General features: G+C 48.5%; 2 protein-coding genes across 2 annotated transcripts; one reads left to right on the top strand and one right to left on the bottom strand.

The window, feature by feature from the left end:
- Positions 1-284: 284 nt before the first annotated feature.
- CDC42SE1 (CDC42 small effector 1) lies at positions 285-8,292 on the bottom strand. The gene is made up of 5 exons (XM_036122967.2): positions 8,135-8,292; positions 4,546-4,860; positions 3,894-4,004; positions 3,094-3,182; positions 285-2,584 (listed from the first exon to the last, which is right to left on the bottom strand). The coding sequence occupies exons 2-4, from the start codon at positions 4,597-4,599 to the stop codon at positions 3,108-3,110; spliced, it is 240 nt and encodes a 79-aa protein (XP_035978860.1). The 5' UTR covers positions 4,600-4,860; positions 8,135-8,292; the 3' UTR covers positions 285-2,584; positions 3,094-3,107.
- A 399-nt stretch (positions 8,293-8,691) lies between these two features.
- Positions 8,692-15,098, top strand: MLLT11 (MLLT11 transcription factor 7 cofactor). Its single transcript, XM_036118683.2, has 2 exons — positions 8,692-9,251; positions 13,780-15,098. Exon 2 carries the CDS (start codon positions 13,786-13,788, stop codon positions 14,053-14,055), a length of 270 nt encoding a protein of 89 aa, XP_035974576.1. The 5' UTR covers positions 8,692-9,251; positions 13,780-13,785; the 3' UTR covers positions 14,056-15,098.
- The last annotated feature ends 195 nt before the right edge of the window (positions 15,099-15,293 follow it).

Raw genomic sequence — 15,293 nt, 5'->3', positions numbered from 1 at the left:
TTGCTCCTCTTCTTCATTTGCAAAGTTGTTTTTAAACAAGTGATTCTTTAAAGACTTGAAAAATCTCAGAAGAATGCCAAGAGGAGGGAACAGGAAGAACAGGGAGTTGAGCCCTTGAAAGATGATGGTGGTCTTCTCCTTGCCTCCACAATACTTGGCCTTCTCTCCTTGCAAAGGGTGATGTTGGCACAAAATTCCATGTCAGCTACTTTTTAGCAGTTACCTTCATCAACCATATTTATCCTTTGACCCAAAACATGCCTGTAGTGATTACTCTGTGACTATTTTGCTTAAACATTTTTTATTTGAAAAATGTATTTAAAAGTCCAACACATTTTAATATAAATTATGACTCTCAAACCCATTCCCATCACTTTTAAGTATTGTTCAAGTGATGGTAGCATACACGTTAGAAAAGGTGGCTAAAGGCAAGAGAATACCAAAGACGACTGTGTCCAAAGAAGAGGCGTTAGGACAAGGCGGAAGATCGGGGTGACCAGAGTCCATGCGTCCCCCATCCTTCTCCCCTATCCTGTGAACCCTTCAGATTGACTATAGCCCTCAGGCTATTAAGCTACTTTAGGACAAGATGAGCTACTTTCAGAACAACTAGGTAGATCGGAACAGAGTCAATTGGGAATGTATGACCAACCTTAGACCCTGAAAAGTGGCAGGAAATACACTGAAATTGGAACAAAATTAGAAGGTGTCACTATAGGTGGGGCAAACTGGATGGATGGTGGACTCAGCAGAGTGGATCCTAGTTCCCACCTTCCTGACCCCCCTCACCATCAAGATGCTTCTTGTTGCTGAGCTAATGAGAGACCCCCATCCTGTCTCAGAGCAGGAGGAGCTCACTGGTCATGTTCTGCCTTCCTAACCACCCTGCAAGGGAGGGGCCAGAAGAAAAAACACCTGAGAAGAAAAACTGCCTAAAGACCCTGCTCCTGCATTATTTTCCCACCTAACGCAGACTCTTCAGCCAGGTGGGGAGTGGGACCTGGTCTTCAGACAAAACTCCCTGAGTCTTATTTGTGTCTGGTTCTGGGACTGGGGCACAGAAATAGAGCTTAAAGTTTGCAGAGGATAAACCTGGGTGTCTGTGGCCCTACTGCTTTTCCTCTCTCCCTTCCCCAATCTCGCCATACTCTGTTCCTGCCTCCACACTGCAGGAACCCCTCCTGCAAACAAGAATGGAGAAGCACAGTACGCATCCATCAGGGACATGAACCCATGCAAGCACAAGCAACACACTGAATAAAGGACTGTTTCAGACATTATGTGCAGCCCTATAGAGCCTACTTTGCAAGAGGGCCTGGTTCATCTATGGCTCAGGCTTAGGATGAATAATGGGATGGGGGTAGGGTGGGGAAAACACTTTAAAGAAAAATCCCTTGAGTCTAGAGCAGTGGCTCTCATCTGGGGGTGATTTTGCCTCCTAGGAGACACCGGGCAATATCTGGGGGCATTTCTGGTTGTCCTAACTAGGGTGGGCCAGATACACTACTGAACACCCTAAAATGCACAGGACAGTCCCCTATTACAAAGAATTATCCAACCCAAATGTCAGAAGTGCCTACGTTGAGAATCCTTTGCTCTAGAGGTATCCCTGCTCCCATGTGGTGAGAATCTTAAGATCCCTAAACTCACAGATGATTGTTTTCAACCTACCCTCTCAATCTCAATGGTTAGGAAGTCCACTCTGAGACACACCTCCTAGTTTTGCAGCATTCTGAGTTTCTCTCCAGATCCCTCTTCCTCCTCACCTGGGCCAGCAGGGAGATTGGCAGAGGGCAGGCCAGGTCCCCAAGACTTAAATGGGGTACCATCAGGTTAAGACCCACTTCTTACCTTAGCTCTCATTCAATGGGAAACAATAAGGTTCCTACTGGGGATGGGACTAAAGGTAGAGGTAGTAGGAGGGGGATAATTAAGAGAACTCATCTTAAGTTAAATTTTTAATTAAAAAAGAAAAAGATGTTGGAGAACTCACAGTGCTGCAGAAACAGGGTTAGAGGCCTACTAGACAAAGAGCTGGTAGTGGCAGATATCGAGGGACCGTGAGCTGAAGGTCTGAGATCTAAAGAGAAAGAGGAGACTAGGCAGTGGTCACCCTCCCATCCCCTGCTTGACCTCTGTTTCAGTTCATTCCAGGAGGAAAAAGGAGAAGGGCAGGGAGGTAAGGAGCTTCTCAGCAAAGCCGGCTTCAGCTTTGGTAATCTCACCCACCTACCCCATTTAAGGAGTTCCAGGTTAAGAGTTTAAAAACAGATGGCACCTAGACCGTCATTCAGGAGAAGGGAACGCCTTCCAGGTTCCCAGAAAACTCCTATCTCAGATCTGAGTGTCCAGGGCTTCAGCTGAGCTCCTCTGGCCAACCAGTAGTCACTTGGTCAGTCCTGCTGCCTTGAGCCCATCTCCAGGAGGGGCTAGAGCCAGAGGGAAGAGAGGGAGTCCAGCCCCCAAGCCTTCTGAGGCACTAATAGGCAGAGAGGGAAAAGAGGGGCCCTGGGGTCACTGGTTTGAGGAGGGGGCAGCATCTCTTCTGGGCTGGACATGGAACAGAGGCTTCAGACAGCAGAACCTGATTAAAAAAGAAATTGAAGAAGGAAGATAAGCCTCAAGGAAAACTGAGGCGTCAGGGAGAAGGCACCACCCAGTGCAGACTCTCAACTATTTCTAGGGTGCTCTTTTCTTGATTTCCGTCTGCACCTCCCTCTCTCTCTGCCTTTCTGCATCCGAAATTCTTTTTATTTTTATTTTTTTTTATTCATTTGAGACAGAGAGACAGAGAGAGAGCAGGAGCAGTGGGGAGAGGCAGAGGGAGAGGGAGAAGCAGACTCCCTGCTGAGCAGGGAGCCCAACGTGGGGCTCGATCCCAGGACCTGGAGATCATGACCTGAGCTGAAGGCAGAGGCTCAACCATCTGAGCCACCCAGGCGCCCCTACATCTGAAATTCTTGACTCCCCCATTGTAATTCCTTCTTCCTCCTCTCACCTCCCATTCTTGCAGAGGATAGGGGTTCTGAGGCAGGGCATCAGGATGTATTGACAGGGGCTGGAGGTACTGAATGGGTTTCTCTAATCACTCACCATTTCTGTTGGAGCTACAATCCCCTAGAATTGCTCCATGGCCTGTCTCGGTTTCCCTTGGATCTCATCTGCTCCTGAACTGCACCTGTCTGTGAAAAAGCACATGTGAGACCCTCGTCCTAAGTCTGGATATTGCACAGTAAGTGATCGCCCCTGTGCCCTCCATGGAAGACGCTGACCCCATCTCCCTGGCAATAAAGTCAGTCTGAAAAGGTGAAAACCAACAGCCATTCTTCCAAGGGAAGTCTCAACGTATCCCTTCATACTGACTCTCCTGAGGGTGAGATAAAATGGGTCTCTGACTAATAAGACCTCTCACAAAGGACTCTCATATTTATCTGAGTTTCACGATTGGTGAAAAGCCTCCTTCACTATCTCCAGGCCCATTTCCCTTATTTTGAGAGCAGAAAAGAGTATTTGACATCATTTAGGTCAGGGGCGCTCAGCCTTTTTCCTGCCTCAACACACCCAGCCACGATATGACTTACTATGGCACTGGAATAGCAGTTCTTCATTAACAGGGTTTTGGTTGTTGGAGAAAGCCCTCCAGATAAGTCTTGAGTCATATATATCCCCCATCCTGATGAAGAACAATATGCTAATTGTAAAAATGAGGGAACCTAGGCCAGAGACCTGAAATGCCAGGTCTCAGGTTTATGCAGCTGGTGACCAGGACTAGAATCCTAGTTCCGGGATTACTTCCCCACCAAGTATTTACCATGTCCCCAGCTTACACTTCAAAAAAGGGGAAAGGTTCTAGGCCACAATCCCATATCAATCTCTCCCCATTCTCTTGTTACCATGGCAAGTCCATCTCCGGCCCCCATCTCCCCAGAGCCAATGTGAGTCAGGTGGACAAAATTCATTGGTTCCCCAATCATGGTCCGGTCAATTCGTCTCCTCTTCTTCTTCTGCTTAGAGAAGACAGGGGAGTTAGGTCTGAAAGTGGAAGAAGGGAATAGAGTCTTGAAAACCACTAGGGGAAGAGCTAACGGCCCAATGGGTAAAGGTATGTGGCATTACAACAGGGAAATCACTAGGGTCTGAAAGGCAAGTCTGGAACAACATAAACACAGAAAGGACACAGGGAGGGTGGTGAGGGCAGGGGCCTGCAGAGTGAATACTAGACAAAGAAAGGACATATCCAAGTCACCTCTGGCTGATGAGGAAACAATGGGGAAAAGTGACCGGCATTAAGTGCCACCTACAACCCCTGCCCAGCTCAGAATGGACAGAGACAGGAAGTGATAGCTAGGACGATTCACTTCCTCCGTCACCCAGTCCCCCTGGATTCCACGTACACACCTGCCTGGCCAGAGAGACTATCCTGACGGAGAGGGAAGCAAGCAGCTTGCTTTCTAGGCACCAGATCGTGGGTGGTGTGTCTGCCTCACAGGCCCCGGTAACTGACTTCTGTGAGTGCCGGGGTGGGGGTTGGGCCTGGGGACTCACCGGCTGGGGTTTCTCTACCACGCAGCAACCCAGTTTGTGCCAAAATTCACTCATGTTCCCTGATGGTTCCAGTTTCACTCCTCTGCCTGAGGCCCCAGAGGGCTCTTGCTCTGGTGCCTTGACTGCCCACTCCTCAGTCCCCTCAGGTGTAACGGCCACCTGGGTCTGCTCAGCTGCACGGGTCTGGGGACAGCAGAGTCCAAGGTACCCTTGGCTGGGCGGGGAGGGTCAGCGTCTCGGACCCTGAGGGGCTAGCAGGGCCGGTGCAGGGTGCGCAGGCGGGCACGAGGTTATGTCTTCCTTAGACGCAGAACTCTGGTTGAGCAGAAAGTAAAGACAGAAGAAAGTTAGTGCGAAATCCCACCTCTACCACCACTCCCTCCTGGAGAAGCCTCCTGATGAGCCCAGGTCTTCTCGTTCTCCCTCAAAGTCCCGAGTCCTGCACCCAACACTAACCCCTCCAAGCATAAGGACCTCACAGTTTGACTCCCAGAGGAAGGAAAAGATCCAGAAGGGCACCAAGAGGTAGTGGAGCAGTAGCTGCTGGAACCAAGGGAGAGGAAGGGGACAGAAGCATTTAGGGTGAGGATGGGAGGGGCCGAAGGATGGTGGCAAAAATGAGCAAGCCCCACCTCCCTTCTCCCTGGGTTTAGGGCAGAGAGGGAGGGGCAGTTCAGTGACTCTGAAGAGGAAATGGTGGTTTTTCGTTCTCACAAACAGGGCCTCCGCCCTTGTCCCTCCCTTTTTCCTTACCTTACCCTGAACATCTAGATTTTCTTTTTTTTTTTTTTAAAGATTTTATTTATTTATTTGAGAGAGAGAATGAGATAGAGAGAGAGAGCATGAGAAGGGGGAGGGTCAGAGGGAGAAGCAGACTCCCCGCCGAGCAGGGAGCCCGATGCGGGACTCGATCCTGGGACTCCAGGATCATGACCTGAGCCAAAGGCAGTGGCTTAACCAACTGAGCCACCCAGGCGCCCAGAACATCTAGATTTTCTTTAAGACAGAGACCTGTCTGCTCAGGTTGCAGGTGACTAACTGCAGCAGGTTGGACCTCAAGTAAGACTTTTCCTACAGTGAGGAATTTCTTCCCTCTCTATTCCCTGCCCTTGCTCCTCCTCATTTCCCTCAGCTGAGATCCAACCTCTCTCAGAAGCTTTGAGAGCCTTCCTGAAGGCTGTCTCCAGTCTGTTTATCTGTGTCCCATGTGTGCACTCCCGTGGCATGGCCGCATCTGTGCGCGTACCAGGTGCCATCCGTTCCCCGAGGAATCTTTCTCCGGCCTCCCCACCCTCCTCACATGTCCCATCGTGCCACTCTGCTCTGCCTCACACCCCGTAGGGCCCAGGCCTCCCCACCTGCCTCCTCCCATCATGCTGGGACCTGTTCTCTCCTCCCTCCTCACCACTTCCATTCCCAAGCTTCATCAGCCAACCAGACACAAGGAACGCTGCAACAGCGTTAGTGTCCAAGGAAGAACTTCCTCCCCTTTTCCTCCCTGCCAGGCAGGGTAGGGCCCATCTGGGTTTCCTCTGTGCTCACTGCACGTCCCCAGTCCTATGATACAGGCAGCCTCAAAGACGCCAAACAGGGCCGTTTCACGAATATTACCCTCTAGCATGAACTGGAATCTCTCTCCCTTCCGGGCCTGGAGCCCCGATGCTCTGGCACTCTAAACTGATCTAAGAACTGAGAGGATTTTTTTTTTTTTTTTTAATAGCTCTGGGATGAGGTCACAGGCACACTGAGATACAGCTTGAAGGAGAGAGAAGGACCCAGGAGCCTGGGCTATTGCTTACTTCCCCTCCCACCACTGGAGGGGAGGAGTAATGGGACGGGGCGGAAGTCAGAACACAGCTGTCCAGAGAGGGGAGCTGTGGTCAGTGGGGAAGTCAGTCAGTCACACGGTTTGTCGCAATGGTGGTGGTGGCGACTGGTAAGGGTTACAGGCGGGGGAATGAAGAAAACAATGAAGAATCAGAGGAAAGCCCCAACACCACCAGACAGAATGTACAGAGCGTGGACTCTCCCCCAACACCCCTTCTGAACAAAGCTGAGTGGACAGAAGTGGAGGGTGGGAGGGGAGAGGAGAGAAGAGGGGAGAAGAGAGGGAGGGAAAGGGGCAGCGGAGGGAACAAGGACGTTTCTGTTCCCTTTCCAGGGACCCGGCCAGAGCTGGGTGGAGGGAAAGCGTATGTGGGACTTGGCACGAAAGGGCCAATGATGATGAGAAGTGACCAGGAAATTCCATTCCCTAGGACATAGAACATAAGGATCTCTGAAACTTGGCAGTGGGGTCAGAGCGTGGAGAAGACTGGGCAGGGTGAATGTGGCAGTGGGGTGGGGGTGGGGGGCCAGGGCCAGAAAAGGAAGTAAGAGCAACCGGCTGCCACTCTCCTTCTTTAAAATATCTAGAGAAGAGTGGGCTGAGGAAAAATGAAGTCCTGGGCTGCTTAGCCCAGGAGGAAGAGGCATCCAAATTCATTGTCCACTATTTTAGTGTGCCGTGCCCCCACCACCCCTCCCAGCGGAGGGGAAGGGGCTGGGAAAACGGCAGGAGGAATCAGCATTAGACTGTGTAAGGCCATATCCTGACAGACAAGTAGCACTGAGAACTGGGCCAGAGTCCCAGATAGGAAGGGTGAAACATGGAGCTAGGAGACACCAAGGTCATACTGGGGCTTAGGAGCTTCCAACTATAGTGAGTGAGCAGGAGGAGGGATGGCAGAAAGGTTCCAGAGAGGATGTACAGAGGTAGTTCCCGGGTCCTGTCCTAGCCTGAAACCGGTTTTCCCGGTCCCGCTGCCTTCAGCCCCAAGGCCTCCAACCCGCTGCCCGACAAGCCTTCACAAGAAGCAGCTGGAGAAAGAGAAAGAGAAAGAGAATTGAGAGAATAGAGTGGGCAATTCTGGCTCTAAGCCCGGGGCTGCAGCTGGTTCCTTGTGGAGACCTCCAGACATGGAGGGCTGCTGAGGGGCAGCAGAGACGTAGGGGGACACGCACTTTCCAGTCAAGTGACAGGCATCTGACCCAGCACCAACTGTGTCCTTCCCCCAGGAAAGGTCTTGTGGGGGCTTAGAGGAAACAGGGCTAGGCCCTAAGCTCCCTCCCCAGTGGATTCAGTCCCAGAGACTCCGTCTGCCCGCTCCCCAACTCTACCCAGAAATCCTCTGCTCCTCCCAACGCTGAACTAGGACTGGGATCTCCCTGGGAATCTTTCGGACTCTGTCACTGTCTTCCGTGGCTGCTTCGGGCTCAGACTTAGCCCTTCCAGGGCCCCGCTGTGCTACACTCAGTCCCGCACACGCCACCACCGAGGTTAGTGAGTCTCCAGAACTTCTCCCCCTCTCGCCTCCCCCCGCCCCGGCCCCCCCAGGCCCTTCCTGCCCTCTACTCTACAGCGGCCTCGGCCTGCGCGCCACACGAGCGGCGGAGTGGATGGAGACTGTTACTCAGGGAGCGCACCCCTTCTCCCACCGACCCAGCATCTCGGCAGCCCTGGCCTCCCTCCTCCCCCCAGCATCCGGTGCGTCTCCGTCCGGCAGGGCAGGCGGGGCGCGCGGGCCGGGGACCCACGCGGCGGTCTCACCTGCGGTGCTCCGGCATCGAGGCGGACGGCTGCAGCGGCTGCGGCTGCGGGTGCGGGTGCGGGGGAGGGGGGGCTCCCGCTCCGGGCCCGCCAGTGTGGGCTTCCCGGGCTGGCTCCGCGGCGCGGCGCGGCAGGGGAGCCGAGGGCGGGCCGGCAGAGGTGGGGCTGGCTCAGGGCGGAAACGGCGGCGACGCGATTACGAAACCCGTCCGGCCCGGAGCTGGGCGCACTGCTCCCCCCTGGACTGGTGAGGCACTGCACCACGCGGGGCCGTGGGAGGGGGCCTGGCAGCCCCCCGACGGCCGCCGCCCGGGCTGCGCGAGCCGGGGTCGTGGAGCCCACGAGGGGCTCTCCTGAGCCGGGCCCCCAGGCTGCGCTGCCCGCAGTCGCACGTCCCCTTTGCGCGCCAGGCATTGCGGGGCAAAACTAAGCGGAGCCCCCAAATCCCCCGGACCCAGCCAAGTTTAGAGATTCGCAGAGTCAGCCCCCGCCCCCATACGCACACACACAACCCCCAGTCCTCTTGTGCTCTACCCAAAGTGGAATGGGGCTAGGTTTATTTACTCATTGTGAGGGTGCGGAGGCGAGTCGCAAGAGTAGGGATTGCAGGGAGGGGTGGAGGATTTTTCTGCATCTCAAAAATAAAATACTTCGTGACTTGAAATCCATAAATTGGGGAATAAAGGGACACTCCTCTATTGTTATCTAGAGCTAAGCTTTTTAATCCATAAGCCTAAAATTAAGGGACAATTAACTGCTCATTCATTGCACCCCAGTCAGCATGGGGGTGCTGTAAGAGCTCGGGAATAATTGTGCCGACCAATAAGCCTACGGAGATGCTTTAATCCTGTCTCCCTCCCTAAAGTGTTCTGGAACCTATCATTTGAATTAGCCGAGTCAGGCAAGGAGGGGGCGGGGAGTCCTTCCGCCCTTCTTAGGAGGGGCTGCATTGCAGGGGGAGACTGAGCAGATAGACTCAGCCACAGAAGAGGGAGAGGGAGTGAGAAGACAAAGCCGTCAAAGCCCCAACAGCTTTTTCTCCAGCCCAGAGCAGACGCCGGAGCCCCCGAGATACTCCTTCCATCTTTGGAACACACCAGTAATTCACTGATAACAGGTAAACTGAATTGAGGGAAGGGGGGCAAGGGGCTGCAAAGATAGAAGAGCAGCTGCTTCTGGTTAGGTTGAAGACCCTAAATAAGGATAAGGTTGGCGGACGGCTCAAGAGGAGAGAAGGGGGCGCTATGAACAATGAGTAGTTTTTTGGTCCCCTTGTTATATCTCTTTGCTAAGATCTCCATCCTTGCCTTCTAATCCACAGACATTAATTTCTAACAATTTACATGGAGCTGTCATTTCTCAGCATTTATCTCATTTCAAGTATCTATTTTCCTATATTTTGTCTTATGTATTTTATTATCTTCAGTCGTTATCTGTACCTTCTTTTTCAAGCTATAATTTGTTTTACCTGTTTTTTGATGACTCTCTAGTCTTCCTGTATTGCTCCAGCCTGTACTTCCCTATATTTACTTTTTTTTTTCTGTAGTGTTCCACTGATGTGTCTACCTTCACCCCAAACTGATTTGTCTCCATAGGAGGGAATTTGGGGGAAGGGATGAGATAATATTGAAAGTAATCCTGACCTCTCTTTTAACAGTCTCCCACTCCCTATCTCAAACCTTTGCTCCAAAGAAAGAGGCCGCTTGAAGTAGGAAGGCGGAGGCCTCTATGTTGGAGAATTGCCTGATCCCATATTGAAATCAGTACAGCGCACAAAAGCTACATATGGTGGCAGATTCTGGAAAAGGAATGCTTATTTGCAGCTCAGTGGGAATAGATGGGGGGAGGTATTGGCTAACAGGAAAATCCAAGACCAGAATGAGGCAAATATAATGAGATACCAGAGAGCTTCCATCCCCTCCAACCACCATCCCTTGTCCTCCTCCCCACCCCACCCCCCAAGGTGGCAGCATGACACAGCAAGGCCCTGTTGGGCAGGCCTTGGATTCCCACAGAGGGTCTAGACAAAGGGTATTTGGGTGTGTCTGTGTGGCTCAGAGAGAGTGTGTCTTTTTATACCATGTATTTGCTAATCATGTATCTCTAAGAATAGATGGTGATATTTAGAAATTACCTTTGCCTAAAACATCTGGATAATTTAAAATGAAGGACCGTTAGAAGTATTTATTGAGCGTATGTTGTGGTCCAAGCCCTTTAAGGAATGTAAAGAAAGATGAGGTATGGGTGGAGAACATTTGGGGAGGGGAAGAGAAAGCTTGCTGGAAAAGGGACCTCTTGCAAAATTTGGAGATTTGGGAATTAAATTTGTACTATATTAAATACCAAAATTTCATTACTAATGAATGTAATGTAATGTAATGTAGATGGTATTTTAGTTTCAATTTTCTGTGTAGTCAGTGTTCTTGACTTGATTTTAAATGCCATACATGCTTGTGTGAGTGTCTTTCTAGAATGCATTTGGTACTTTATGTACATGTCTCTGAGTCAATGGCATAGCCAGAAATTTTAGGCCTTGTGAGTTAATATTTCACAAAATTTCCTTTAGCATTTTTAATTGCAAGACACACTGCCAGACACTCAGGGATTGTTTGGACAATTTTTATATATACTCTGGTTTTAAGAAAAGGACTCAGTTTGTCAAAGAGCTTTTTCCCTCAGATTCTAGCTTGCTCTCTACTACCTTTTGCATTTTCATCATTCAGATCAGAGTCACAGGAATAATCAACACCTAATCCATTGAATATCTGTTCTTCAGGAGCAAGTTTTGAGAATATTGGTATAGGATTATATAAAACTGTGGACAACTATCTATGTGCAGCACATCAAAAAAAGACCAGATTGAGAATGAGACCTGGATCCAACTGGCTAGAAGGCTTCAGAAGTCACTAGATAATTTCTAACATCTTTTCTTTTTTCTTTTCTTTCTTTTCTTTCTCTTTCTTTCCTTCTTTCTAAATATACACTATGTTATAGCACAGAATGTATTTATTCATTTTTAAAGTAATCTCTGCATCCAACATGGGGCTCAAACTCACAACCCCAAGATCAAGAGTTGCACAGTTCACCAGCTGAGCCAGCCAGGCACCCCGAACATGTTTCCTAGTTTTTTTTTTTTTTTTTTAAAGATTTTATTTATTTATTTGACAGAGAGAGACACAGTGAGAGAGGGAACACAAGCAGGGGGAGTGGGAGAGGGAGAAGCAGGCTTCCCGCTGAGCAGGGAGCCCGATGCGGGGCTCGACCCCAGGACCCTGGGATCACGACCTGAGCCGAAGGCAGACACCTAACGACTGAGCCACCCAGGCGCCCCACATGTTTCCTAGTTTTAAAATCCTATGGGCTTTTTCCCCCCATGATTCTATTTTTTAAAGTACATATTATGTGCCCAGCATTATACTAAGCTTGCTCTGGAGGGGACTGGTAAGGGAGGGGATATAAAAGAAGCCAGCAAGGTAGGCAAATAACTGGTAATCTTGGCGGGGGGGTGGGGGGGAGCGGGGTGGGGGGAGGAAGGAAAGAAACAAAATCAGAAAAAACAGGACAAAAAAAATCCCTGTGGTTAGTCAGTAGTCAGTAACACTGATGATTCCTGAGGTTTGCATCTTGGGATCTCTGTAGTCCCAGACTGAAGCTGGAGTTGGTAGGCTGAGAGGTACAACCATTTTTTTGTACCTCTCTTTCTGTACACGTCTCTGCAAATTACTGTGGAGATGATCAGAGCTGAATATCATAGGATGATGACCTCACCTTTCTAACATGCTCCCCCACCCTGTTCCAGTCCCCACATAACCCTCCTTCTAAGCAGCTTCTCTGCTGAGTAATGCTCAGTTCCCAGGGTTTATTTTGGAGTCTGAACCTCAGAAGAGAAAGAGCAACTGACAATTGGCTTTTAACATTAAAAACATCCTAGGCTACCCACTTGTTCTAAGCCCCTACACTCACACATAACTGTGCTCTAGATTAAGACTTTGTTTTTCAGCCTTAGTTGAGATGGTTCACATTACCTGGGGTTATAGAATTTCTATAGTGTAGTGGTTATCATGTTTGCCTAACACATTTTATGGAGGCAGTTAGGAACCTATTTAAGGCCACTATTTAGGACCCTCAAGGTCTGGTAGGAGCCAATGGAGTGTGCTGGGAGGAAGGCCTTTTAAAATGGGGGTTTTATTTTTGGAGGCAATGGAATGTTCTTTCTGCTTCTTTGGGAACATTTCAACTAATGCTTTGGCCCCTTCCCTTGGCTAGTAACCAGCAGGGTGCAGGAGGTATAATAGTCATATATCAGGATGTGGGTGGGATGAGCAGGAAAGGTGTTAGGAGCACTCGTTAAAGCATGGAACAGTATCTAATCCTGACAAGGGACTTTCTCCTTCCAGTCTAAGCTGTTATTCTCCTTACCTGGAATTTCCAATCCATTTGCTCTCAGGTATAATCTAGCATTGGGATTAAGGAAAAAAGGTCTTGTTATAGCACAGGAAAATTCTTTTAGCACCTGGGTTTTGTTTTGAAGGAGAGGTAGGCTAGAGAGAAATATAGGCTGTTAAGACTTACCTATGGGCTAATAGATGGGGGGTGGCAAGTTATGGATTGTATTAAATAGTGAGAGAAAATTACAGTTTCGAATGTCTTTTGTGTGCAAAGCCCAGCACCTATGAAGAAGGTATAAAGTAGACTGGTTTTTACCTTTAGAGAAACTGTTTCTTGCAGGAGAGAAACTGTCCCTATACAAGACACATAACAGTGATCTGTAGCCCCAAACTGATAATAGGTAAAACTCTACAGGGTTTTGGCAGAGATGCTGGAAGATACAGGGTAGAGGGAGCTGAGTAAGTTTAAGGAAGACCTCCTGGAAAGGTGAGTTTATAGTAGGGTTTAGAAGGCAGGTAGGAAAACAGAAAGCAGAAATGTCATGGAAGCCCTTTATAGAGGTACCTATTAAGCCAAAGTCAAGAAGAAGTTGAGGATTTACTAACATAATAAGGATTCAGGGGAAAGATTCCTCTAAGGACTTGAATACTTCTAGGGACTCCTCCAGTAGTCTTGAAACTTAGGTAGTTATTTTAAGATGGAGAGTAGAGAGGAGCTTTCAGGTTGGTGAAAACACGTGGAGATGTGGGGAGAGCGGTATACCTGGAGAGGGCATGGAAGCTCTGCACCCTTTCCCTATATCCCTGGCCTTGTGCATCTCTTCCATCTGCTGTTCCTGAGTTACAGTCTTTTATAATAAACTGGTGATCTAGTAAGTAAAAAAAAAAAAAAAAAAAAAAAAGATGGAGAGTAGAAGAAAAAAGCAGAGAGTAGAGAAAGGTAAGCAAGAGAGGAATGAGCATAACTAGCAGAGAATGTGCTACTGCTAGGAAGGTTGGGGCCAAATTCTAGAAAGCCTTGAAAACCAGACCCAAGATTGACGTGAAGGAGTAGGCAGTGAATTAAGTCATTTCAAGATGGGGAGAAGTTAGGAAATGGTAGAAAACCATCATAAAGGAAGAGGTCCCAAAGCTTGTTCTAGGGAACTTGGATCATGTACAGAGGCAAATGGGGATGTAAAGTTTTTAAGTAAGGAAAGGCCATGGGCCATGAAGAGGTTGCTGTAGCATGAAGACTAACAAGTGGTTTCTTTCTAGGAAGTTATGAGGGACCCCGTGAGTAGCCAGTACAGCTCCTTTCTTTTCTGGAGGATGCCCATTCCAGAACTGGATCTGTCGGAGCTGGAAGGCCTGGGTCTGTCAGATACATCCATCTACAAGATCAAAGACAGCAGCGCTGGCAAAATGACCGGGCAAGCAACTGGAGAACAGGAGAAAAACTCCGAAGGCGATGCCCTCCTTGAATACAGCACCTTCAACTTCTGGAGAGCTCCCATTGCTAGTATCCACTCCTTTGAATTGGACTTGCTTTAAGCCCAAGACTTCTCTCTCCCACCACCTTGCCCTCACCGTCTTCCCTTTCAAGCCCCTTCCTTTCCACCCTTTTCTCCTATTAATCTTGCTCCCTCCCCTCTATTGTGTTGAGGTGGTGCTGATGAATCTGCCAGAGTTGTGTTGTATTTATTTATTTATTTATCTATTTATTTATCTATCTATTTATTTATCTATCTCTCTATCTTATCAGTTTCTCTCAAAAGCCCTTAAGCCACAAAGAAAAGGGTTCAAGCGATGGAGTATTGGATCACAGGGATTCCTTCTTTCCCCTCCCCAGATACTAATTCCAGATAACAGGCCTGGTGGGGGCACCAGAGAGTAGTACAGTGGTACAAAATGGAGGACCGATTTTTTACTTCATTTTAATCAGCATTAGAGATTGCTCAAACCTAATTTCCTGCTCTGTATCAGTAAACACAAATCTTTCTTCCAGAGTTGATGAAAACCTTCTAAGTTTTAATTTGAGATTATCTGCTACAAGACAGTAGGATTTCTAAAAGGCTAAGGTGATAAGTCTCTTGCTATTTGATCCTGCTCCTTGTAATACACTTTTTCTCAGAGAAATTGGGGGTAGTTAAAAGTATAAAACAAGAGGAAATAATACATCATGGAAAATTAAAATAAGGGAAAGCATTGACTCATTTCAGAAATAACCACATTCTCAAAAGGGTGTTCCTCCTTCAAGCCTACTCACTTTATAACTTTGCTCCTAACTGAAAACTCTGAGGAAAATGACTCCAATTTCAACTCTTAAGATGCAATCTTACTGAATACTATGATAATTTGTAAGGTTTTGATTCTGTTTCTAAAAGGCATAGGGTTTGGCCTTTAGTGTTTTAGTCTTGCCCTTCATCTGCAATGTATAATACTCATCAGCGGGCCTCAGGCACAGTTCTTCAGCTACCTTGAGACCATGAAATAATCACATTATAACCCTACACCTTGTCCCCCCATTCCTTCCAAAATTATTGCTGATTTGTGCTGCCATTTACTCATTTCTTTAATAAAGACATTCAATCCCAGGACTGGATTCTAGTTTTCTCTCTCTTCAAAGAGAAGTAGTATAGATCTCTGAAATTAGCCTTGCTTTCCCCTTCCGCTAAGAAGAAAGCTGCAACCACTTTTCTACTTGCCCACTAGCTACCAAAATACCAAGGTAATAATTCTAGATGCCTCAGAAGACACCTGTGTTACCAAATATGCTCTTCATTATCTTA

This window comes from Halichoerus grypus, chromosome 5 (assembly GCF_964656455.1).
Source record: "Halichoerus grypus chromosome 5, mHalGry1.hap1.1, whole genome shotgun sequence".
Classification (NCBI taxonomy): Eukaryota; Metazoa; Chordata; class Mammalia; order Carnivora; family Phocidae; genus Halichoerus; species Halichoerus grypus.
This window is presented reverse-complemented; position numbering and strand designations above follow the sequence as displayed.

Excerpts from the sequence above, each read along its gene's own strand:
- CDC42SE1 (XM_036122967.2), bottom strand. The coding sequence starts at position 4,599 with ATGAGTGAATTTTGGCACAAACTGGGTTGCTGCGTGGTAGAGAAACCC. Across the intron at positions 4,005-4,545 it reads TGGTAGAGAAACCCCAGCCG|AAGAAGAAGAGGAGACGAAT; the intron begins GTGAGTCCCCAG and ends TTCTCTAAGCAG. Across the intron at positions 3,183-3,893 it reads CCGGAGATGGACTTGCCATG|ACAGGTGCAGTTCAGGAGCA; the intron begins GTAACAAGAGAA and ends GCTTTTTCACAG.
- MLLT11 (XM_036118683.2), top strand. The coding sequence starts at position 13,786 with ATGAGGGACCCCGTGAGTAGCCAGTACAGCTCCTTTCTTTTCTGGAGG.